Source organism: Paroedura picta, chromosome 3 (assembly GCF_049243985.1).
Source record: "Paroedura picta isolate Pp20150507F chromosome 3, Ppicta_v3.0, whole genome shotgun sequence".
Taxonomy (NCBI): domain Eukaryota; kingdom Metazoa; phylum Chordata; class Lepidosauria; order Squamata; family Gekkonidae; genus Paroedura; species Paroedura picta.
The window spans coordinates 16,505,747-16,530,948 of NC_135371.1; the positions used below are offsets into that span (position 1 = coordinate 16,505,747).

At 47.9% G+C, this 25,202-nt stretch overlaps 1 protein-coding gene across 2 annotated transcripts; it reads left to right on the forward strand.

Annotated features, from left to right (window-relative positions):
* Positions 1 to 121: 121 nt before the first annotated feature.
* IMPDH2 (inosine monophosphate dehydrogenase 2) lies at positions 122 to 23,583 on the forward strand. 2 transcript variants are annotated; one of them, XM_077324926.1, is made up of 15 exons: positions 122 to 482; positions 6,384 to 6,432; positions 6,902 to 7,003; positions 8,392 to 8,466; positions 9,039 to 9,245; positions 11,184 to 11,271; positions 12,019 to 12,218; positions 13,431 to 13,521; positions 14,593 to 14,688; positions 15,165 to 15,236; positions 17,972 to 18,115; positions 18,475 to 18,619; positions 19,153 to 19,296; positions 20,433 to 20,516; positions 23,247 to 23,583. In XM_077324926.1, exons 1-15 carry the CDS (start codon positions 385 to 387, stop codon positions 23,266 to 23,268), a joined length of 1,617 nt encoding a protein of 538 aa, XP_077181041.1. In that variant the 5' UTR covers positions 122 to 384; the 3' UTR covers positions 23,269 to 23,583. The 2 variants fall into 2 exon arrangements, with proteins under 2 accessions (XP_077181041.1, XP_077181042.1); XM_077324927.1 differs by lacking the exon at positions 15,165 to 15,236 and having other exon boundaries at positions 127 to 482.
* The last annotated feature ends 1,619 nt before the right edge of the window (positions 23,584 to 25,202 follow it).

Consider the following 25,202-nt stretch of genomic DNA (forward strand, 5'->3'; position numbering starts at 1 on the left):
ATGGCGAATGGCGGACTTCCCGTTTTCACACCGGAAGTCCATCCTATGCGCTGCAGAGGACTTCCCCCCCCGCCCCCACTTTTCCTAAAGGCTGACGGTCGACAGGAGGGGGGAGGGCGCTCTCTGCATAAAGCCAGGAGGCGGGGCTTGGTCTGCCTCTTGCTCTTGCCGCGCTGCCGCCGGACTCCTCTGAAGGTGCCCGCCCGGCGCGCTTCCTTTCCCCTCTCGCGCTCTTTCTCCCGCGCGGGCCGCCCGGATAAGATCGGCCAGTGCGCTCTGCGCGCGCGCGAAAGAGAGCGGGAGGGAGCTCGGGAGCCTCGCGCGCACTCCTCCTCCTCCTTCTCCTCCGGGGGGTTGGACGGTTCTCGGGCGCTTCGCCCCGCCATGGCCGATTACCTGATCAGCGGCGGCACTGGGTACGTGCCAGACGACGGGCTGACGGCGCAGCAGATGCTCAACTGCGGAGACGGACTCACGTACAAGTAAGGAGACGGGCCAGGGGAGCTCTGGCGGCGCCGGCGTGGCTCCGCCTCCCCCTCCACGCGGTGCCGGCTCTGGAGGGCAGCGTGGTGCAGTTCTTACCCCCGGAGGCTTCTAGTCCGGAGAGCCGGGGTTGACCCTCCTCCGCACGCAGCCGGCTGGGTGACCTTGGGCCGGACATAGTTCTGTTAGAGCTGTTCCCACAGAGCAGTTCTATCAGAGCTCTCTCAGCCTCACTTCCCTCCCAGGGTGTCTGTTGTGGGGAGAGGAAAGGGAAGGCAGTTGTAAGCCGTTTGGAGACTCCTTGGGGCAGTAAAATGCGGGTTATAAAACTAACTCCCCTTCTTTTTGTTGTATATGCGGCTTAAGTAGAAAAACCTACCGTAAGAGTGGCTTTTATTCTCGAGGAGTACCCGTGTGATAGCAGAGCGTTTTGTTTTATTGCCCTCAGCCTGAGGCGTCAAGTTTAGGGTTGATTCCTAACACCTGCAGTAGTAGGAAAATTAAGGTGAAATGGGTTGAACCAACACAGGCTGAATTTGAGAGTTTCTGCTACCTCCTTTTGGCAAGTGTAAATCCAGCTAATGCCTTTACCACAGTTAAGGAAAATGCCCTCTATTTTGTGCAGTATCCTCACCCTAAATCTTCAGAGGTTGATGGCCTTGTAAAACAGACATAACTTAAGGTGTAGGAAGGGCTTACCTTTGCAAATGCACACCTGTTCCACTATGGATGGTGTAGTTTGCGCCGCCCCCCGTCCCCCTCAACACTTTTGCAAAACTCTGTAGAGTAGCTCTTTTCCCAGACTGGAGTACGGATTTCTCTAGTTTCCTGAACTGAAACGATCAAGTCCCAGAAGATCAAAAGAAAAATAAATGTAGGCTCTTGGACTATTGTATCTTGGTACTGCATAGGTTAGATATCCTCCTCATAAAATCATAGAATTGGAATGCACCTCCAGTGTCATCTAGTCCAGGGGTAGTCAACCTGTGGCCTGGCAGGGGCTCATGGGAATTGTAGTCCATGGACATCTGGAGGGCCACAGGTTGACTACCCCTGAACCCCCTGCAGAATGCAGGAAACTCATCCAGATTATTCACTCGATCAGAATCCTTTCTGCTATTCAGACCTTTGACTTTTCTCATTGTATAGTCACCCGTCCTGTCTTGGGTATCTGCAGTAATGCGGGCTCCCAAGAATCCACAACTTACCTGGCAGGGCATTTTAGAGTCTTAGTTTTAAATGTTGATGTGGCGAAACCACCTTATTTCATTTAAATCCCTTTCATGTTGGCCAGATTATCTCTGTCAGTGTTGATGAATTGTAGACCAAGGGCTCGTTTTGACATAATCTTTCTGACCACACTGATCTGTGTGTGAAGGCCAGACCCGGTGACTCCAAAGCCACTTGCCACTCCATGTGGCCAGTCAGAGCATGTTCAAACATAGTTCTTCTTGCAAAAGGGCATGTAGTCTTACGCAAGAACCTGTGATCAGTAGAGCATAATCTCCTCTGTGCTCTGAACAGCTGTGGTTCTTGCGATTCTTATTAGAATCATATGTCTTGTTTTTGGATAGAAGTAGTTGGCTACCTCTGCCTTATTTCTGTCACCCTGCCACTGTGTCTGCAGATGGAGATTCATGTGATCCCAAATGATCTCAAGAGAAGGGAGGAGCGTTGTGCAATGCATTTGTATATACTTCATAAGCTCCTCCCCCCGGCAGGCATGTTCTCAATGTGCAGTGTGAGCCGTTCTCTGGAAATAGTTCTGACAGCAGACTTATTCTTTACCAACACCCACCCCCTCCTGAGAGGAAAGCTGCTTATAAATAAACCATTTCTGTTGGGAAAACTTTGCCACTGAGAAACACATAGCTTAAGAGAGGCCGTTGTCTTCAAATAACCTATAAACAGATAGAAAAGTGGCATGGGGTATTGTTTACAATGGTAACTACTCCTGACAGCATTGTACCACCTCTTGAATTGTGCCCACAGGGATAATTTTGGAGGCTGAGTTCAAACATCTAGTCAAGAGGCTTGAGATGTGCAGGAGCCCTGCTATTTGCCATGATTCGCACCGTCATTTCTTTTCATGCACAGAGTGATGAAAAAATCCTAATTTATAAGTAATTCTGGGCAGCTGCGATATAGAACACAGACACAGATAAGACCATCATTGGCTACTAGCCATGGTGACCAAAGGAAGACTCCGTATTTAGCAGCAGTAAAACCCAGAATATCCATGCTGGGACACAACACCAAGAAAGAGCATTGTGCTCTGGGCCCTGTTGACCTCGCAGGGAAATGGTTGGCTGCATTATGAAACAGGATCCTGAACTAGGTGAACCACTGGTCTGTTCCAGTAGGGCTCATCTTACTTCTTACAGTAGTTTTTTTTTTTGGGGGGGGGGTGTTTTGTGCTTAGCAGTTTCCAATGTCATCTAACTGGCCAAGGCTGGAAAAAGAATGGAGTCTTCCTCTGTTCAAACAAGTGCTTTAATATATACTCTTAAGTTTGTGAGAGGAATGCATTGGACTGAATCACAAGAAGTTGCTTAATTTTTAACCGGTGCTGCTGGGATAACTCCAAGAGCCCCCTTGTTCAGCATTCTGTTTTCAACACGATTCAACTTTGCTTGAAGCCCCGCTCCATCCCAGGGTCTGATTTTCATGGCTCCTCTCTCTGTTCAGCTAACATGGATAATATCTGCAGAGTGAGGAATAATTGACTGAGAAGGGAAGGTTGTGTCTGGTTATCCTGGCCAGTATCCAAGCTAAGGACAGGGTTTTGGTTAAACATCAACAAATACTTCCTGAGGAACAATTTCACTACTGCCCTTCTTTGGACGCGTTCCAAAAACATAAAAGCTGGATGGTTGTATGGAAGAGATGGTTTAAAGATTGGGAGGCATTCAGTGTTCAAGCTATAAAAACCAGAGGTACCGCTTGCTAAAATACACATGCGCTTGTACATGAAGTTGCCTTTTACGGAGTCACGCCATGGGTCTGTGATTTGTGTCCATTTAGTTGAACCAAACAAGAGTCACAGGGTTTTCGCCCATATGTTATTTTATTGTGCCGTTTATGACCGTCAATGTAAATTTTCCATGGAGGGTTTTTTCGCGGAGAACACTAATATCCTTGATTTAATTAATCTCCATAGTCTTCTCATTGATATGGTGTCTGGGAGACTTAAGAATACAGCTAGTTGCCTACAGAGTATTCAGTTTATCCATCAGAGGTGCTGTTAAAGTTACAATTGGAATTTTATCTGTTTTATGTACTACTTCCAATTGGTTTTCTTTTGTTTAAAGGTCTTATGTGCAGGGATTTAGTTCTTAGCATACTTCTACAAAGCCTGCCTATAAGTACTGTGACTTTCCGGACCAGAGATTCCCTCAGCCTTGTTCCCCAAGAGGCTGTGCTATTAACAGGCCTGCTTCCTCTTTCACTTAGTGGCCACCTCGCTTTAGCATTCAGGGAACATTCAGGGAATGTTCAGCCTGGAGAAAAGGAGGTTGAGAGGGGACATGATAGCCCTCTTTAAGTATTTGAAAGGGTGTCACTTGGAGGAGGGCAGGATGCTGTTTCCGTTGGCTGCAGAGGAAAGGACACGCAGTAATGGGTTTAAACTACAAGTACAACGATATAGGCTAGATATCAGGAAAAAAATGTTCACAGTCAGAGTAGTTCAGCAGTGGAATAGGCTGCCTAAGGAGGTGGTGAGCTCCCCCTCACTGGCAGTCTTCAAGCAAAGGTTGGATACACACTTTTCTTGGATGCTTTAGGATGCTTAGGGCTGATCCAGCGTAGAGCAGGGGGTTGGACTAGATGGCCTGTATGGCCCCTTCCAACTCTATGATTCCAGAAGGTCTACAAGCCTACTTGCTGCTGCTGTTCTTCAGCACAGGAATTCAGAGGGTTGCAGCCTCTGAACATGGGAATGCTGCTCAGTTGCTACACCTAAAAGTCATTGATGGTCATCTCCTCTGTGAATTTGTCTGATGCTTTTTTAAATAAACCAAACTTGGGCCTAAACCAGGGGCATTCGCTGGCAGGGGCTCCTGGGAATTGTAGTCCACGGACATCTGGAGGGCCGCAGTTTGACTTCCCCTGGCCTAAACTAATCTTCCATGTCATAGAAGTGCCAGGGATTGAGCCCCAGGAACATTTTGTGACAAGTAGGTGCTCTAACACTAGGCTCTGAACTCTGTCCTAAAAGGAACTCAAAAAGTCCAGGCATTGGCAAGGTGAGCAAGCAGAAAGCAAATAGTGCAAGCACCCAACCCCCTACAGCCACAGTCATTCTACAGTCATCCCAGGTGTGTTTTCTCGTGGCATTTATTCAGTGGTGAGGAATGGTTCTCTGCAGAAGCTCTCTGGATTCAGTGGATGGTGCGTTCTGAAGTTAGGTACTTCGTGGGCACGCAAGAACCCGGTTTGGGTCTCTGCCATGGACTGACAGAGTTTAATCCTCCCCTCGCTGTGCTGTTTTTCCAGGCTAAAAAGGCTCCCGCGGGGTTCTATTTAGTCCGTTGGGGTGATCCATGTACTGGTGAGCTACAGGTTGTGTTGCCACAATGAGTGACTCATGTCCCTTGGGCTATTTCAGGTTGAGAAGATATTGTAGGGGCAGGGGACTGTAAGCTCCCTTTCTGTACATGCCATGGTCCTGATCCAATTTGGGCCTGCGCACCCAGAAAAAGTATGGAAATTCAGAGCATATGCCTCCACCAAACCCCAGAGCAAACTTCAAGGGAAGTGTAATCTCTTGCTGGGGTTTGGATCAGGTGCACTGTAAAGTTTTATAATGTTTGGATTCTGGGGTGTGCTTGTGGAGCCTTAATATTTAGTGTACTTTCACTCTTCTGTTGCTTTTTTATTTATTTTCTTTGGCAGTACTGTCTTGGTATAGCAAGTCCTATGTATTTTGTAGGCGAAACGGATAAGTTATGGCTATGTTCGTAGTGCTAAGGGCTAAATGGAGGCCATTTGGAAGAGAGCAAAGCAGATACAAGTCAGTAATTAGCTTAACCCAGACGATTTGACTTGGAATTATCTCTGCCCTTCCATAGAGACAGTAGCCCTGGGGTAGCTTAGGCAGAGAACAAGTGGCAAGCTCCCATGGCAGAGTCGGGTTTGGAACCCGAGTGTCCTGATTGCACAGCTGGCAGACAGAGATAGTCAAAATATCATTCCAAAGTCCAGCTATCCGTTAAAGCACACAGCTTCAAGTCCAAAGGGAAATCCAAAAACAGAGTTCTAGAGCACAGGTCAGGGTTAGCGACAAGAGAATCAATCAGGCATGCAAGCCACAAGGTCAGTAAACATCAGACACATTGCTTCCTCACAGCCACCCCCTTGTTGGCTGCATCAAGCTCAACACCTGCTTGCTGCCTCAGCCCTGCTCCTGCAAACACTCATCCTCACTGCTGATGTGGCGCCTGTGCTGTGCTGCCAAACTGGTATTGCACCTTCTGTCTCACAGTTCCCTCCGATTCTTCCTTCTACACTGCTCCTGCAGCTCTGGGGACAGGGGAGGTGAACTGGCCAGTTGATGACTCCCTGTTGCCAACTCAGGACCATCGTATTGGTTTTGGGTCCATGTTTGGCTCTTCAGAGTCTGCCTCCTCCTGCAGTGTCCCTGTTACTGGCTGTGGTTTGGGGTCAGGTCTGCTGGCTGCCTCTCCTTCAGATGAGTCATCTGCATCACTTGCTGGAGCTGGCAGATCCATGATGCTGGGTCTCTTAGTCTAACCCCATAATACTGTGCTGAATGTCAGGCTCACCAGGGAATATTATAGATTATCTTGCAAGGTTGCTGTAAGGATGCAATACTTTTAGTTCGCAAAACTTGATATTTAAATATGCAGTGACATATTCTGTCTTTCTCCTTTGTTCAGTGACTTCCTTATACTTCCTGGCTACATAGACTTCACTGCAGACCAAGTGGTGAGTAGGAGGCTAATTTTTATTATATGTAAAAAAAAAAAAAAAAAAAGACACATTTCCTTCTCTGCAAAACATCAGATTGTGATGTTTTATGTCTGGGGTTTTATTTAGACTGATGATGTAACCCGCCATGAGCCACTGGGAATGGCAGGCAATAAATCTAATAATAATAATAATAATAATAATAATAATAATAATAATAATAATAATAATAAACAACGTTCCTTTCTGTTTACTCATCTTCAGAGGAGTCCCTGAACAGCTTTGATTGCTTTTTATATTTCCAGCTCCCTTCTGTGCAGCCTGAGTAGTCTGTGTCCTGGAATCCTAAGAATCTCTGCTTTCGTATTGAACAACAAAAAATCTAAATCCCGTGGCTGTTAAGATCATGGGAATGTGATGGGGGCAAATACTTGGAAATAAACGCAGTGAAATGCTTCTGTAGCCCGACCTCTGTGTTTGTTTTCAGGACCTGACTTCTGCCCTGACCAAGAAGATAACTTTGAAGACTCCGTTGGTATCCTCTCCCATGGACACCGTGACAGAGGCCGGCATGGCCATCGCGATGGCGGTAAGTAACCAAGCACAGAAGTGAGGGCGTATATTGGGGACGGGTTTTTTTTAATGGGAATAGATTTGTAATCGTTTTACATTTTAACAGTCATATAGCAAAACTCTTATGCTGTTCTTCTGTATGCATAAGGCTGGACACAGATGGCTGTCTCATTATCCTTTTCTCTGCTAATACAGATCTTCTTTCCTGCTGGCCTCACAGGCGATCTGTATTAATGTAATTATGGTTTGTTGAAACCTAGGGAAGATTCTGTGCTAGTGGGTAGGACTGGATGGCTTGTCTTTCAGGGTTCTTGCTTGAAGGAATAAGCCTATTCCTATTCCTATTTACAGCTCTTTGGATCTCCTCACAATGCACCCTCCCTTGTCACACTTCCCACTCAGTGTGTGCTGGTGTCCCTTCTGTCAGCCCTCCTTTTGCTCCCTGTTCTTGTCACTTATCCTTCTGCACAGCTCCCTAGGCCTCCTATGGACATCCCCAGACTGCCTCACTCTGTTCATTTATCCTGCCTTTCCTCTGAAGGCCTCAGGTCCTAATGAGTGGTTTTATCCCCAGGACCACCCTGTGAACCACCTCAGCCTAGCCTGACCAGCCACCTTCTCCTCCTCTCTGCAATACCTTAACGGTGCTTGTCCATTCCTGAGCTTCCTGTCCAGTCGTGTCTTGTTGGACTGTTGTGAATTTTGAGCCCTCTGGGTTCTTTCGCATTTAGGAACTTCTGTCCTGTCTGAGGGGGGGAACCCTTAAGGCAATCAAAAATTTAAAAATCCCTGGTAGAAAAAAAGAATCTTTCCACAGTAGTTGAGAATGCTCAGAAAGATCATTTAGAACAGAGGTGGGCAAACTGCGACCCTCCAGATGTCCATGGACTACAATGCTCATGGGAATTGTAGTCCATGGACATCTGGAGGGCCAAAGTTTGCCCACCTTTGATTTAGAACGAGAGGTTTTTCTCATGTGATGAAGCATCTTTCTGTACTCTGCAGACTTGTGTTTAAAAATGTGTTTTCCCCCCTCTAATTTCTCCATTAACTGCATATGTGAGGGACTCCAGTGGGAACAAAGAACGGCTAAAAGCTGAGCCTTTGCCTATTCTTCAGAGGTATTTTTCTATGCTGCGTTCCTATGTTCTGTAAAGCGTTTAGTGCTGTTAGCTAATAGAGAAATGTTAGCTGGAGTAGCTGTTGCCTCTTCCAACTCTGCTTTTGTTTCGTACCTGGCCAGTCAACAAATCTTTTCAGTTCTACCCTATCCATCCTTAGCTGTCTTTCCTTAAAGTGGTACCATTTTGTACAAAAAACTGTTCTCTCTGTTCATTGGCTTATGGCAGAAAAGAAACGATGCTCTCGTTTAGCGGTTTACATTTCCCTCCTGTGTATTCTTAGCTCACAGGTGGGATTGGATTCATCCATCATAATTGCACCCCAGAATTCCAGGCCAACGAAGTACGGAAAGTTAAGGTAAAGGTCAACATTTTGAGGAATGTTTAAGCAAGCATTATTGGGGAGAAGGGTCATGGTGGCCAAGTCATAAGTGTAAACAATGGCTTGGATTCAGCGGAGCACAAGGGGGAACATAAATAGTGCTGGCACAGTTCCTCTTGCACAACACCTAACACGTTCCTCTGAATGTGCTCAGAAATCGGAGCTGCAAGATCTTTCAGCCATGCAAGGAAGGCTAGAATAACCACTTGGCCCAAGTGGTTACCATGATCATTTTCTTGTCCTTTTGCTTGTGCAAGAGCTGTCCATCCCCTGGTAGACTCCCAGACAAGGCAGGAATGTGATGCATTACACACACACACATCCTGAGAAGTAAATAAAGTGCCCAGCAACCGTTCATGCACTCCTCACTGTGGCACGGTGAGATTCCCATCTTGCCATGTCCTACCTCTGAAAATGCCAGCCACGCTTCCTGGCAAAACAGGGACTAAAACCCGGAATACCCACAACAGTCAGTTGTCTCCAGCCATGAAAGCCTTGGACAGTCCATTCAGCCTTTTTCCCCTTCTTTTTTTTCCGGTTTGCTCCAGAAATACGAGCAAGGATTCATCACAGACCCAGTAGTGCTGAGCCCCAAGGACAGAGTCCGAGACGTTTTCGAAGCGAAAGCCAGGCACGGGTTCTGCGGCATCCCCATCACGGACAATGGGAAGATGGGCAGCCGGCTGGTGGGGATCATCTCCTCCCGCGACATTGACTTCTTGAAGGAGGAAGAGCACGACTTGCCTCTCAGCGAGGTCAGTGGAGGTCCTGACTTTAGGGATGGGGACGGTGGGGAAAATCCAGAGCTTGGGCTGTGGGACAGTTGGGAAGAATGTTTTTGCAGTATGGGGTTTTGGGGGGCAGGGGGGCTGGCGGTTGTCTGAAGGGATGAGCACACAGCATCTTGCAGTCCTGGGAGCTTTCTTCTCTTAGTCTCTCCTTGGCTTTCTCCTCTTAATGCAGTCGGAGAAGATTGACTCCCAAAAGCTGGTTGGGGTTGGCCTTTGATGTTGCCTCCGTATCTGGGCATCAGGTTTCATCACTGCAGCATTTTGCCGTGCCTTCGTGCCAGCGCTGCTCTCCTGAGCTATCTTTAGGCTGGGCTGACAAAACCTGGCCAAGTGTGGCCTTCTATCATCTTTTTCCCATCTATCATCTGTGAGAGACACGCTTGCAAAAGGGCTTCAGTGAGATTAAACAAGCCTGGATTCTCTGCTTCAGAGCTTAACACTTCGTTGTCCTCATCTGAATTTATGAAACTTTTTAACGTTACTATCCCCAGGTTGCTCCTTCTGTTGCCTGGGGAAGTCCATGGGGCTGCTCTAAAAAGCAGTTCAAAGATTGCACTTCCCCTACGATTCTAAAGGCAAGTTTAAGCCAAGGAAATAATCCTTATGCCTTCCCTGCATGTTAACCCAGGCTTTCTCAACCAGGGTTTCGTGAAACCCTGGGGTTTCTTGGCAGCCCTGGAAGGGTTTTCCTGAATGGGTGGGAGTTAATTAATTTTGTACCTATTTTTCAATTTCTTAAACATTTATCGGGTGGTATCACCATATATGGTCATGTTGGCCACCCCCTCCCAAATGGCCAATGATGGGCCTGGAGGGATGGGAAGGGGAGGGGCCCCGGGTGGGCGTGTCCACAGCTGTGCTTCCCAACCATATTCTGCATAATCGTCACTTCTGGGGTTCCTCAAAGCCTGAAGAATGTTTCAGGTGTCTCTCAACAGTAAAAAAAAGTTGAGAAAGATTCTGTTAACTTGGTGCATAACATCAAGCAGCTGAATAGCTTGTCCAGGGGCTTCTAGAGATGGAATGCTCCTCTGTACAAGCCAAGTTCCTGCATTTATAGGGGGAGAAAAGAGTACATCAAACAGCCTTATAAGCTAGATGACCCATTGATCTGTCAGGTAAGTATTTGTTCTGAGAAGCAGCATCTCTCCAGGGTCTCAGGTAGAAGGTTTCCCCCCATCACCTAGTACTTGACCCTTTCAAGTAATGGCTGGGGATTGAACGTGGCACCTTCTGTATACCAGGCAGGTGAACTGCCAGTGAACCATGACTTGTTCACATTTGTCAGGGAGAACCATTTAGGCCTAGCTTTTCTCCCTGATATGCTAGTTTTCTGTGTGCAGTACTCCATCATGGGAGCTCCCCACATGAAGGCTGTTTATTCAGGTTGCCCTGACTGTGATACTGTTGCCCTGACTGTGCTCTCTCCCCATGGGATTTTGGATTCTGATAGCTCTTCTGATTGAAACACAAGCCTTTCCCTTGCAGTAAATACAATATAGTGGTGCTGGCTAAGAGTATCTTGCAGCTCTTTTTTGCCATCAGATGCACCTGGCATTTCTGTTTCTCAGGAATCCCCACTGTGGATCCAGCCAAGTGTTTGTTTTTTTTTAGAAAGTGGGTGGGGCTTTTGTCCAACAGGGCTTCAGATTGGCCATTGGGAATTTGATGGACTGTAGATTCTTTAAAAGCATTGCCACCAAGCACAACAATTCCAACTATGCAGCTGAAGGTACACTGTGGCTATATGCCCACTACGCTGTGTCATAATTCTAAAAATGCTCAGAAACGTAAAAAAAAAAAAAGGTTGGGAACTCTTGCTCTATCTTTCCGCCATTGCGACTTTATTTGGCCAAGTGGAAACAATGCCATAGTACTGAGGCTTTTCTTTCTTCTTCCTAGATCATGACCAAGCGAGAAGACCTTGTTGTAGCGCCCGCAGGAGTTACGTTAAAAGAAGCCAACGAAATTCTGCAGAGGAGTAAAAAAGGTATTTGTTTAGGGCCTTTTCTTCCCCTCCTCAATGGAAGCCTGAAAGTGGCACATTGTAAATAAACACATGGAGAAAAGAAACTGCAGAAGAGATCTGAAAGGCTAATCTGGGATCCCCTGGGGCAGCCCACTGAGGCAACAGGCTGCAAGCCAGGAGCCTTTTGACTCTTGCCAAAAGACTCATGCTTTTGGCTACACCCAGGCTTTTAAAATACCTGTGAGAAGTGGGAAACAAAGGCTCACTTCAGGTCTTAAACAGCTGGAAGCCTCTATGCTGCCAATGTCTCTCCAGTGTGTAGGCGGGAATAGCTGTGTGGTATTCCAGCTTGGCACACTGTGTGTCTTTCTGTGCCTTTGTGCAGCATGTAGGCGTGGAGTTTCTCTCTTGATGTGACAGTTGCATTGGCATGTTTCCCTCCCTCCTTGGGGCATGGATTCCAATAACTTGTGAAGCACTGTTGTGTCAGCAAGTTCCGGTTTTGTTAGTTTGAAGCTTTAAAAAAGAATCATGGAAATGGTTATGCGCACAAATGATTGTTCCTCTAGGGCAGAAGAAATCTGAATGTCGTTGTGGTCCCATGTTCTGAACTTGAGGCCCGGGCTCCGACCCTTGCCTAGCCACGGCCTTGCGTTTAGTCAAGTCACCGTTTGCTTCCGTCTCGGTCCCCGTATTTGTAAAGCGGGGGATGAAAATAAAAAACGGGGCCTCGACTGTAACTCTCGGCATGCCTCTGTTGACTTCTAGGCAAGTTGCCCATCGTTAACGAGCAGGGTGAGTTGGTGGCCATAATCGCCCGCACGGATCTGAAGAAAAACCGGGACTATCCCCTGGCATCGAAAGATGCCAAGAAACAGCTGCTGTGTGGGGCTGCCATCGGGACCCACGAAGATGATAAATACCGTCTCGACCTCCTTGTGCAAGCCGGAGTGGATGTTGTCGTGCTGGTGGGTATCAGGGACAAGCTTGCGATGGAGCATTTGTAGCTATTTTGGCAGCTGTACAATTGGACTGTTTGGAATTTCCTTGTTGCCCTGTAGAATGGTTGAATGCCATTGATTTTTCTTGGAAAGTCTGCTTTGCTTCCCTGTGACTTTTATGATAGCAAGGTACTTGGGTTGGTTGGCAATGTAGAAATGCTTTAAATATCGCAAAGCCCATCTTTCTGGTGCAGGGGTAGTCAAACTGCTTCCCTCCAGATGTCCATGGACTACAATTCCAATGAGTCCCTGCCAGCAGGTTCACGGGAATTGTAGTCCATGGACATCTGGAGGGACGCAGTTTGACTACCCCTGTTCTGGCGTCTTTCCACATTTCCTCTCAGTCAGTGACAGTAGAAAGGAAGCAGGAAAACGACCGTCACTGTTTCTCTTTTGCCAATTCTGCTAGACTGTGGTTGTGATCGGAAGAGAGAGGTTTCTTCTCATTCCTTCTTCCTCGCCTTAGAATGAATATTTTGTGGGCCAATTGCCCTCTGACTTAACGCCTCATCAGCTGCAAACATATTTCCTTGAAACTACATCTGAAACAGAGCAGGCTAGCAAACTGAAGTAGGAAAAAAGACAGCTCTTGAAAGTAGATTTCGGGGTATTTCTCTATCCATCTTCATGTACCCCTTTTTGTAAGGCAAACTCAAGTATAGCTCCCTAACGTAAATAGCAGATTCAATTATAGAGCATGTTTTATGTAGTTTAAAAAGGTAAAGGTATCCCCTGTGCAAGCACCGGGTCATGTCTGACCCTTGGGGTGACGCCCTCTAGTGTTTTCATGGCAGACTCAATACAGCGTGGTTTGCCAGTGCCTTCCCCAGTCATTACCGTTTACCCCCCAGCAAGCTGGGTACTCATTTTACCGACCTCGGAAGGATGGAAGGCTGAGTCAACCTTGAGCCGGCTGCTGGGATTGAACTCCCAGCCTCATAGACAGACAGCTTCAGACAGCATTTCTGGCGCCTTACCACCCTGCGCCACAAGAGGCTCTCTATGTAGCTTAATTCAAATTAATTGTTATTAATTGATACTGACATAAAAGTTCATGAAGTGTTTGAAGTTGGATGTGCTGTCTCTTGAACAAAGATATTTAACTGATCTTTTGCCCTAGTGGAAGAAGGGGGGGATGCCCAGTAGCATGGATTTGGACTCTTTTCATTGTTCTTACAGGATTCCTCCCAAGGGAACTCCATTTTCCAGATCAACATGATCAAATATATCAAAGAGAAATACACCGACCTGCAGGTCATTGGAGGCAACGGTAAGGATTGTTGATTGCTAATCTAACTATTTAAATGGGATTCTTCCTTGGGTTGTAGAGAAATTTGATACACTTTTATTGGGGCGTTTTATTCACTACCTCTTGAGACTGGCGTTTTGTCGTAGCTGGAGAAGCCACACAAACAATGTATTGTGAACTCCTCTAGAGGCTACAACAGGGGTAGTCAACCTGTGGTCCTCCAGATGCCAGCATTTGCTGGCAGGGGCTCATGGGAATTGTAGTCCATGGACATCTGGAGGACCACAGGTTGACTACCCCTGGGCTACAAGAAGCTCAGTTTGATAGGGAGACCTTGGACATCATGTTGTCAGCGCTGGGGATAGTCTATCCTAAATACCTTCTGTAAAGCACAGTATTCCATTGAGTATTGAAAGGCTATAAGGACTAAGGGAGAAAACCTTATTAGGGGGTCAGTTCTGGAGAAGCAGTTACCATCCCCAGGAAATAAATTCTGATTATTAAGATGGGTTGTTTCTTTTTAAATTGAAAATATCCATTACCTGTTTTTTGGTTTTATTTATTCATTCATTCATTCAATTTATATTCCACCCCTCACTGTGACGTCTCGGGTTTGAATCCCAGGGCCTGAAGAGATTCTAAAATAACCATTGGTGCACACACACCTACCCTTGAGCCAGACTAGTGTGCACAGACAGAAAACGGAAGTCCATGTGGCATTTTTACCAGAGATACCTTTCTGTGTCAAAGGATGTCACATAGGCCAAACATGCGTCGTAAGACATGTCATCTCATTAATTAACGCAATATCTGGTAGATTTATGAAGTGTCCCCCCCCCCCCCCCAAATAATAAGGATGAAGCTGATCTAGCGTCAGTCAACCAACGAGAGTTCTAGAACTAAAATGGGAACTGGAGTTTCCAGCTGGAACTGCGGCCTCTCGCTCTGCTGTCTGACAACATCAAAACCTATTCGCAGTTATCCCCATCCTTCGAAAGGGAAAAAGCCTGCAGTCACAGTACTGGGGTGGTGCCAGAATGAAGGGGGGGGGCCAGCCTCCCGCCCCCTGTTAAAATATTTCTTCCTTCCTAGTGGTGACAGCGGCTCAGGCGAAGAACTTGATAGATGCCGGGGTGGATGCCTTGAGAGTTGGCATGGGCAGCGGGTCCATCTGCATCACGCAAGAAGGTAAAGGAAAGCACCGCGTGTCATTCACGGCCCGTTCTACTAAACCTGACCTTTACCCTGAAAAGGGTTCTGGTCCCGCTTGTGTAGTGGGAAGGTGGGGCTAGATCCCAGTCTGCCGAGGCGCTGGGAATGGGCAGTCACACATTTTTTTTGTTGTGCCGATTATATAATGGGCGGAGAGCTGCAGCCCTTGAGTGACCAGGGCAGCGGTGGCATTAGGTTCCAAGCAGGTGCTGGCTTGATTACGTATCGAGTCAACATTGGAACAGGGAGAGAGAAAGAGACATTGGGTTTGCCATCCCAGCGTCACTTGAACTTGGAGAGGAGGGTCCTCCGGCGCGTCCCCTTTTGCAGTGAGTGGATTGCAACCCAGCTGCACGGTGCCAAGCTGTGTGCTGGCATTGCATCACTGCCTGGGGTGTCCTTCTGGGTCTTGGCTCTCTTACCTCTAAACTGTATGTTTTTGTCTTGTTTAGCTGCTCCAAAGATCCCTCCAGACTTAAAGTCCCACAGCCCCAAATGCCCTTCCACAGTCACTGGCACCTATAGTAAGTCATTGCCCCACCCACCCACTCCCCCGTTCCCCTCCCTTTAATTCTGTCTTTGAGCAAGGCTCTGATTGGCTGCCCATTGCCACTCCCCCTCCTCTGCGCTTGTTTGGAGAGTAATCTAGTTGTTTAGACGCACTTGGGGTTTTGTGGCTTTGGATACTGGTTGTTAAAAACAGAGAAGCTTTCTGATTCTGTGTCTTCCCTAAAGCAGGGTTCTAATTTTGTCCTTTTTGGTACCAGTTGAAGCTTTTTTTTTCTTCCTTCCTTAAACCTGAATTTTTTTTTTTAAAGCTTACTTTGTCAATTTGCTTTCCCATAATTACATTTGTGAACTGGAATCACTTTATGCCAGAAGAAGTTGGCAAGTGCTGGCAGGAGCTCATGGGAATTGTAGTCCATGGGCATCTGGAGGGCCACAGTTTGACTACCCCTGCTGTGAACAAACGGGGAGCCAGTTTGGCCACCCCTGTTGAACTGCTTGTAAGAAGCGCAGAGAGAGTCATCCCCTTACATTAAATATTGTGAATTCTCAAGGGATATAGAATGGATGAACTGGAGTGATAAGATCCAGCTAGGATTGATTCATCAAAGTTCCAGATTCATCTGAAACCTATTGCTTAATGATTCAGGCAGGGCCTTATCTGAAACCAATTAAAATATTTATGATAAGTTTGTAACAAGCCTGAGACCTAGTTACCTTTCAATTCTGGCCTAGCAAAAGCTCTGTGAAAACTAAGAGTTCATATAGTCATCTTGAGGGCCCAGGGCCGTTTGGGCATTTGCACACTAGGCAAGCAACCCTAAAAGGCCCAGACAAGGCCCTGGGCCATCAGTCTCATGGCTTAATCCCTAAATATGTGTAGGGCAAGACGCTCGTGAGCAGAGTGTATGTTTTAAGGGGTATGTGTGTCTGTGGGAGGGGTGCCCTGATAAAGAATTTTGGGAAGCTGTGTTTGGGGGAGGAGGTTCTTCCTGAGACCCTGGAGAACCATAGCCGTTCGGGTATAGTTAGGGAGAAAGCAGTTCTTATTGTGGCCAGTGGCTCAGGATGGTCCCCAGCAGTTGCGTGATGCCCCAAGGACCCAGCCGATCTCTCGTGCCTCCATAGTCTTGAATATTTATTAAGATTCCATTCCATGAATGTGTTCCCAGGCGTCAATCTTAAAGGTGGCGATCAAGCTTTGAAATGACAAAAAGTTGGCCCAGGAAAAGACTGGATTTACCTGTTTTGTATCTTTGGAAATCAAAAGCAGTGCTCTACTGAATTCAAACCCTGCCTTGGAAGCCAAATCTTCCTTGTGCGAGGCTCAATGTCGGGAACTTGGGATAGTACGACTCTCTCTTTCCCTCCTGGAATCAGCAGCCTAATTCATAAGGGCCGGTCTCCACAGAATAGTTCTACAGAGTAGCAGGGGGTTGGACTAGATGGCCTGTATGGCCCCTTCCAACTCTATGATTCTATGCTTCAAAGTCTGGTGACCCACGTAACTGATTCCAAGTCCAGGAGCTCTCTGTGGTGTGTGGATGTGGCTTAGGGCTGATATCATGGGAAATTGGCACCATTCAGCAGCCTTGATGCTGCCTCTGGGAACGGGAGACAATCTCTTTAGCACTCACCTGTTTTTTCACCTTCTCGCTGGAGGCTTCATCCAGTTCAGTGCAGTTGAATTTCCCTGCAACAGAAGCCTTGCTTTTCCTAGAATAAGCCCAACACTTCTACCCCATAAGCTGCTAATGCTGAGCCCTAGAAATGGGAAGGAGGGTGAAACTGCAGCTGAGCTGGTACGAAAATGGTATACTGTGTCCCTGTTTCCTAATGAAGCGTTGAGTTAGCTTTGGGCAGCTCGGACAGCGAATCTGAAACCCGCATTCAACAGGAAGCTTGCGTTCTCTGAATGACTAATCTTGCATGGTCACAGACTCCTCTGGAATACTGTACTAACCGTGATGGAGCAAAGGCCTTAATTCCGAAGTGGGGGGAGAGTCTCTCGTTTGAGGGGATCAGTTGCAGCGTTTGTGCATGACCTTGGCTGTGTACAGTGTGCCTCACTTCAAGCCTGTAGATCAAATTAGTATATGAGCGGAAACCACGAGCAAACCCAGGACAAATTATCGGCACAAAACAGTCCTTATTGACACATGACCATGTACTTGAAGGACCCTTTGTTTTGAAGTTCCCCACCTCCTATGTCTGGTTCCTGTCCTATCTCAAACTGGAAACGGGATGCCGTGGGGATGGGGGGGGGGGAGGCTGCCTTACATTTTGGTCATCTTGTGTGTCAGGAGGTTTGCTGGCGTGATGAGAACATCCAATCGAGTTTTCGGGTCCTCGTGCCAGGCAAAAACATTTTGTTACGCTCTTGAGTTTCTCTACAGAGGGTTGTGACTGGCCAGATGCTGCATGCAGACTGGTTCGATAGCCCCTAAGATCGAACAGCAAGTAGCTTGCATGGATGTTATCTGTCATGTGGGCTATTGCCCTCTGAGCCATGCGAGAAGCCGCCTGGAGTCCTTGGAGCAGCTCATATGCCTGCCAGATGCATTGTGGAATTACAAGCTTGAGAATCCCCTTCTGGTGGGCTTCTTCTGCTTAAGAGAACAGCCCCCCAAAAAGGCCTTGCGCTCTTTGGTTTCGTGGTCTACAGTGGGGAAGGGATTTTATTTTGGACCAGCGAGCCAAACACTGAGTGCCCTTTATTTCTTTTCCTCTGTCTTGTCTCTGTGGTGTTTAGTCCTGGCGTGTGGGAGGCCTCAGGCCACAGCAGTGTACAAAGTGTCGGAGTACGCCCGGAGGTTTGGCGTGCCGGTGATTGCAGATGGCGGCATCCAGAACGTCGGCCACATTGCCAAGGCCCTGGCGCTCGGGGCTTCCACAGGTGAGACGCTAATGTCAAATCACTTGAGCTTTGCTCTCAGGCGCATGACAATCCCTGCAGAGGACTTAAACAGGGAGGGGTTCTGCTGTTTATGGCACTGTGCCCTTTTTTATGCCAGGGCACATACTGTCCTGCAGGGGGCAGTGGTTCACTAGGGAGGCTGTAGCAAGCCTCTCTAGTGAGGCTAACCACGACACCAAGCTGGTTCTCGAGGACACAGGACAAGTTGGCTGGATGCAATATCAGCCACTGCATCTCCAGGTCCTTGGTCTGGCTTTGGATATCTGCCCAAACTCGACCTGTGTTTTTTTTTTTTCTGACCCACCACACCTCACCTTGCTTTCTTCGTTTGGCTGCAGTGATGATGGGGTCCCTTCTGGCTGCCACCACTGAGGCTCCGGGGGAGTATTTCTTCTCTGACGGGATCCGACTGAAAAAGTACCGGGGCATGGGGTCGCTTGATGCCATGGACAAGAACCTGGGCAGTCAGAACAGATACTTCAGGTGAGAAGGGTTCAGCGTTGCATAACAGCCCCTGGAGAACGTCAAGCTGGATTTGTACAAAAAAGAGAAATGCGCGGAGATTGAGGAATAGGCTGGCAACCCTGATAGGCCGAAGCCACTAGAGCTTTTGTTAAAGCATTCTTCTAAATGGAGGAAGAAATGAAAAAAATACCCTTGTATTTGGCCAGGTATCTGAGGGTTAGTTAGCCCCAATGGCTAGCCTGATCTCATCAGATCTCAGAAGCTAAGCAGGGGCGGCCTTGGGGGGGTACTTGGATAAGGGAACCGAGGAAGTCCAGGCCATAACGCAGAGGTAGGCAATGGCAAACCACCTTCTAAATCGGCTCGGACGTGACAGCACTTTCTGTCGTCCCCATGACGGCCTTGCTTGGGAGGAAGGAAGATCTTAACCCCCATTTTTAATCTGTGGATTTGCTCAGTAATGTTTTGAGAACAGCTGTCAGGCAGAGTGAGCCAGAGTGAGAGTTCTGCAGATTCTCACACGGCTTTGTTTTCTCTTGCGATTTCTCTAGTGAGACGGATAAAATTAAAGTGGCACAGGGGGTTTCCGGTGCCGTCCAGGACAAGGGCTCCATCCACAAGTTCGTGCCGTACCTGATTGCTGGCATCCAGCACGCCTGCCAAGATATCGGTGCCAAGAGCGTCACCCAAGTTAGGTGAGAGCGCTGAACGGGGGGTCTGTTCTCGTCTCTTTCTCCCCTTTCACTGTCTAGGTGACCCTGAGGTGTAACCCGGGAGAATGTTGTAGTGCTTAGAGCCAGGGTCCCCCTACAATTCCCATGAACATCTGGAGGACCACAGGTTGACTACCCCTGCCCTATATGGTCCCTACGGGCACCATAGTGCCTACCAATGCTTTTTTCTGGTACTTGTTTAAGTGTATTTAGAAAGTGGGTGGGGACAGGGTGGGCTTTTCCGCTGTAAAGCTTCTGATTCAGCTTTGGAGCGGTGGTTGGCTCTGCAGATTTTAAAGACTTGCTTTGGCTGCAGCTGCCACAACAGCACAAGGACCTTCACAGTGAGAGCAAAGGTAAGAAGCAGCAGCCCTTTTGTGGCTGGCTCCACCACCTGCAGCAGCCGTTTTGTGGCTGTGCCCTCCACATGGTATCAGAATTCCAAAGCTGACCACAGACTCAGAAAGCGTGGAGCTTGGAAACTCAGTGTGGATTAGCCATGCAAGCATAATGGCATTTGTAAATGTACTGGGTGAGCCCCTGCTGCTGGTACTAGACCCAAGGAGTTTGTTGGGGTACTCCAAATTGCCAAGTTATCACCAGAGGAAGGCAGAATACCATAAGTCTGGGAGCTGTATTTATGCCCCCTTTTGCTCATGAAAGGAGAAGAGTTGGTTCTTATATGGCGCTTTTCTCTACCCGAAGGAGTCTCAAAGCGGTTTACAGTCGCCTTCCCTTTCCTCTCCCCACAACAGACACCCTGTGAGGGAGGTGGGGCTGAGAGAGCCCTGATATTCCTGCTCAGTCAGAACAGCTTTATCAGTGCTGTGGCCAGCCCAAAGTCACCCAGCTGGCTGCATGTGGGGGGGGGGAGCGGGGAATCAAACTCAGTTGGCCAGATCCACTCGCCCTATCTGCCACATGGCTGGACTGTGTGTGGCAAACTCACAGCATGTTCCTGAAGGATCTGAAACAGGCTTCCATCTGCACCAGTTGGGGAATCCTAGTAGCCCCCTACCTGCCTGTCTGTCTGTCCATCCATGTAGCCATCCAAATGTGCAACTCTTTGCGGTAAATAAGGGTCATTATCTCAGTCCTTTCTGGTCTTTCGCCACCAGGGCCATGATGTATTCAGGAGAGCTGAAATTCGAGAAGAGGACGACGTCTGCCCAGATGGAAGGAGGGGTTCACGGTCTGCACTCGTAAGTTCTGTGTGCAGCATTTGCCACTGCTGCGTAGCACCTCCCAGCAGGCAGCAACCCTCGACACGTTGCTGCTGTCATTTCACTGGCGTGCCGGTGTGTTGTGACACAGAACCGCAAAACCAGAAAGGGACACCAACACCCAACTGAACCAGAAAAGTTAGGAACCCAAAGCTTTTTTCTGACACACCTGGGAATGCACCGGTGATTGAGAGCTGGGCAGAAGCAGAGAGCGGTGGCCTTTGGAAGTACATATTTTAGAGGGTGGCCTCCAAATCAGGTATTTTTATATTAGAAAGTTTAGCTGGAGCAACACCAAACAGATTTTTCTTTGCCCTTTGATTTTATGCAGGAGTGCATTTCTCTTAATAATTTGACCATTGAAGAAGACCCCTCGGGGTCGAAATGCGTTTGGTCCATTCCATGCTGGTGACGTTTTTAAATTACGATTGTGTTTTTAAAACGCTGAACTAGTGCATTTTATGTAGTAAACTAGTATCAAAGCCCATTTTTAAAAGGGCCTTTGAAAGGGGTGGCAGGCAGGAGGGCATGAGAGGGTGGCCGCAAAGTAGGCTAAAAGGAGTGGAAAGCCCCTTCCCCCCGCTGGTGGTGACAGGACTTTGCGGCTTGCAGGGAGGCTTCAACCCCCCCCCCCCCCACACACACACACACACAAGCAGGAGCGCACCTGCAAGGCCGCAAAGCCCTGTCGCTGCCTCTCACCTTATGGGTGACAATGAAGGCTGCAGCCACAAGGCTTCTAGCAGGCAAGGAGGGAGGGTGGGAGCTGGAGGGGGAGGTCCAATCAGGGTGGACCTGGACAGACAGGGCCCTGGACAGTCTCCTCCCAGGAGGCTGTTTCCCAAATATATAAGGGAGCGAAGCGAAATAGTGTTCAGGATATTTGAAATTTTTAAAAATTATTGAGGCACAGAACTGGCCAATCTGAGCAAGGCACACAGGCTCATCTCCGGTGTCCTGGAAGGCACTGTAGAGCAGCTTCAGATGGTCACGTCAATCGATCAATCTATCAAACCTTTATTGGCATTACAGATAATAAACAGAATAAAAGAACAGGTTCATCGTAGAACAAGGCATATGGTTGATCAGGGATTCTGAAAAGCTTTTCATAAAAAGCAAGCTCCTGCTGCAGAAATGAGGGGCGGTACGGGAATACAGTGCTGCGTAGTAGTCAGTAGGTGGCGTCTACATGTTATTTTTGCATATTCCTGTATTTGTTTTCAGGGAGGCCAGCTGTTCATAGTAAGTCAGTAGGCCTCGGCCATTAGCCCGGTGGAATAGCTCTGTCTTACAGGCCCCGTGAAACTTTTTTAGGGTCCTACAGCGCCCTGATCTCACTTGGGAGGGCATTCCACCAGGGCAGCCTCAGGGCTTAGAAAGCCCTGGCTTTGGTTGAGGCCAATTAGATTTCTCTGGGGCCAGGGATCTTGAGCAGGTTTTGTGTGCTCAATCTCAAACTTCTCTGAGGAACATCAGTGGGTGGAGTTTTTTCAGTGTTTTGTTCTGGTGCCTTTGAATTGTTCTGAGTGTTTTCCAAGGCTTGGCTCGCTCCTTATCACTCAGCACTGCTTGGGGGTCAGGAGAATGGGGGTCAGGGTTTGATTTCAGTGGGATGAAGCTACAGTCGAGCCTGCCGTCACAAAAACCTGGAAGACTTTTGTCCGCAGCCATTCAAGTCTTGCAAGTCACACGCACTTGAACTCTGTGGGATCGCTTCTGAACAAGTAGGCACACGAGTGAGGTATACTGCCGAATGACCTTTGGCCTTTCCGTAAAGGAACCAGCTGCTTGCAGGCTTCCCAGCTTTGAAATGGGTGCCAAGGCCATGCCACGGTTGGGGTGGGAATGATGAAGGCCTTCCCGCTCTGACACTTCTGGTTACTCTCAAAATATTTATTATTTATTAAATTTTTATACCGCCACTTCCAGACCAGCTGGCTCGTGGTGGTTTACAGCAGAACGATAACATCATTAACCCCATAAGACGGCAAGCAACGCCCTCTTGCTCAACAGTACAACATACTAGAATCACAGAATCATAGAGTTGGAAGGGGCCATACAGGCCATCTAGTCCAACGCCCTGCTCTATGCAGGATCAGCCCTAAGCATCCTAAAGCATCCAAGAAAAGTGTGTATCCAACCTTTGCTTGAAGACTGCCAGTGTGGGGGAGCTCACCACCTCCTTAGGCAGCCTATTCCACTGCTGAACTACTCTGACTTTTTTCCTGATATCTAGCCTATATCGTTGTACTTGTAATTTAAACCCATTACTGTGTGTCCTCTCCTCTGCAGCCAACAGAAACAGCATCCTGCCCTCCTCCAAATGGCAACCTTTCAAATACTTAAAGAGGGCTATCATGTCCCCTCTCAACCTCCTTTTCTCCAGGCTGAACATTCCCAAGTCCCTCAACCTATCTTCATAGGGCTTGGTCTATGAATGGGTTAAGCCTTTCCCACTGAAATGGGTTAAGCCTTTCCCACTGAATGTGCAACGCCCACCCACCCTCCCACTTTCCATATTTCATGTGGGGGGGTCTGAGGGTTGATGTACCATCCTGTTGAAGGCGACTGGTTTTGCCCTGTTTTTCTGCTGAGGGGGGGCGGGTGTAAGGTGCCTTGAGCTCGGAGTTACACTTTTACTACTCCTTGCCTCCTGAATTAACTCTTCGCTGAACAGAGAGTGACTTCTCTTTCCTTTCCTTTGTCTAGGTATGAGAAACGCCTTTTCTGATGAAGGCCCCCTTCGCCTTTCCACAGCCTCCTCGCCCTGTGGCTGCCTGTTGCTGCCCTTCTCATGGACTGTTCCCTTCATTGGAAGGGCCATTTTTGCTAGAGGGGCGGGGGCCGCCCTTTGCTCCCCGCCCCCTTGCTGGTTCATCAGCTGTTTCGACCAAGGCTGAAGAGAATGCATCGGCCTATTCCAGAGGAAGCGCTGTCACTTGAACAAGCCTCTTGAGAGGGGCCCTGTATGGGCGCTGATGTGTGTTTTTGCAATAAAACACAGGAGAAGGGAGTGTTTTCCGTCCCTTCTTCCTGATGAAATGCACAGGGATTTGGTCTGTCTTTGCCCATAGCAGCTTTCAAGGGATGACCAGATTAGAGGAGGTATTCTCCAACTGCATGTTGAAAAGCGTCTTTCTGAGTGCATACCACTGCCCACCTGTCCTTGCGTAATATGTAGGTTTGCCCCTTCATGTACTCGTACACTCCCCCCAATAGTTTGTAAACAGTGACCTTCCAACCCGACCCAGTGCCACAGATAGCTCTTCTGTAGGGCCTAGTTCAGGGGTAGTCAAACTGGGGCCCTCCAGATGTCCATGGACTACAATTCCCAGGAGCCCCTGCCAGCAAACGCTGGCAGGGGCTCCTGGGAATTGTAGTCCATGAACATCTGGAGGGCCGCAGTTTGACTACCTTGCCCTAGTTATATGAAGAACAGTATCCGTTCAGCCTGAAATGTGGAACCAGGGTAGGCATGTATAGAAATGTGAGCCTATATCTGCCAGAGAAAAATGGTAATGTCAAGCTTGAAGGAATTTAACTAAAACCCTCTTTTTTTAATCCTTATCCGTCTGCGGTCCTCTTCTTTTCAGCCCCGCCCCACCCAGGCTCTGGCATTGTTACGTTGCTGGCATCTGTGATGTGGCACTCCTGACCTCAGCTCTCGGGAGAAAAGAAAAGTCACCAGTCTTAAATAAGGGACTTGAACCCCAAGCTCTAAAAACGCTAGTTAACTCTGAACAGCGGTAAAAATAAGAGCTACTCCAAAGTCACTTTTCTCTCTCGCAGGATGGTCAAAAGTGAAAGAGCAGTAGGCCTCCATCCCACTTGATGTCTTCAAAAATAAATTTAGCTCGCACACGGAACAGCTGCCAGCTCTAGAGATAGATGCACCATGTACGGAACGTTTTCTTAGTTTAGCAAACGAGTCACCTTTCCTGTTCCCGCTTTATCATGGTGACTCCTAAGCATACCCATAAAGCAAATTCAAGAGAAGCTGAGTGTGCAGAAGGGCTTGCTTGAAGGCTCCAGGAAAGCTGTTAAAAACACACACCATATACCCAGATAGGTACAGATCCACCATTAAAGAAACAAGTGTTTGAAAAAGTGGGTGGAGAGGACTTCCAGGACCTTTCTGCTGGGATTGGTTGTCTTCAGTCCCTTTCTGCTCCAGCTAGTCAGAGGAGGCTGTGAGAAGGCACCTTTAAAAAAAAATGCCGTAAAATCTAGGCTTTATCTTGGCGAAAATAGAATATGAAATACGAACGCACTGCACAGATGTTTCAAAAAGAAAGGATCCTGCTATAATCCTGGAAATTTGAATTGCGGAGACTCCGGTATTTGTTGTGTTAAAGTTCCCCCAGCACAAGCAAACTCTTGGCTACCATGTTTTTACTATGGGAAATACTAGAAGCCAATTGGACATACAAAGCTGCCTTATACTGAATCAGAACATTGGTCCAATGTTGTTCTGTATCTTCTACTCATACTGGCAACAGCTCTCCATGGTCTCAGACATTCTTTAACTGGGGATGCCAGGGATTGAACCTGAAACCTTCTGCATGCCAAGCAGGTGTTCTCCCGCTGGGCTACGACCCCCCTAAATCAAGCCAATGTAATAACTTAGGGCTATGGATGGTTAGAAGGGGCTATGGTGAATATGTG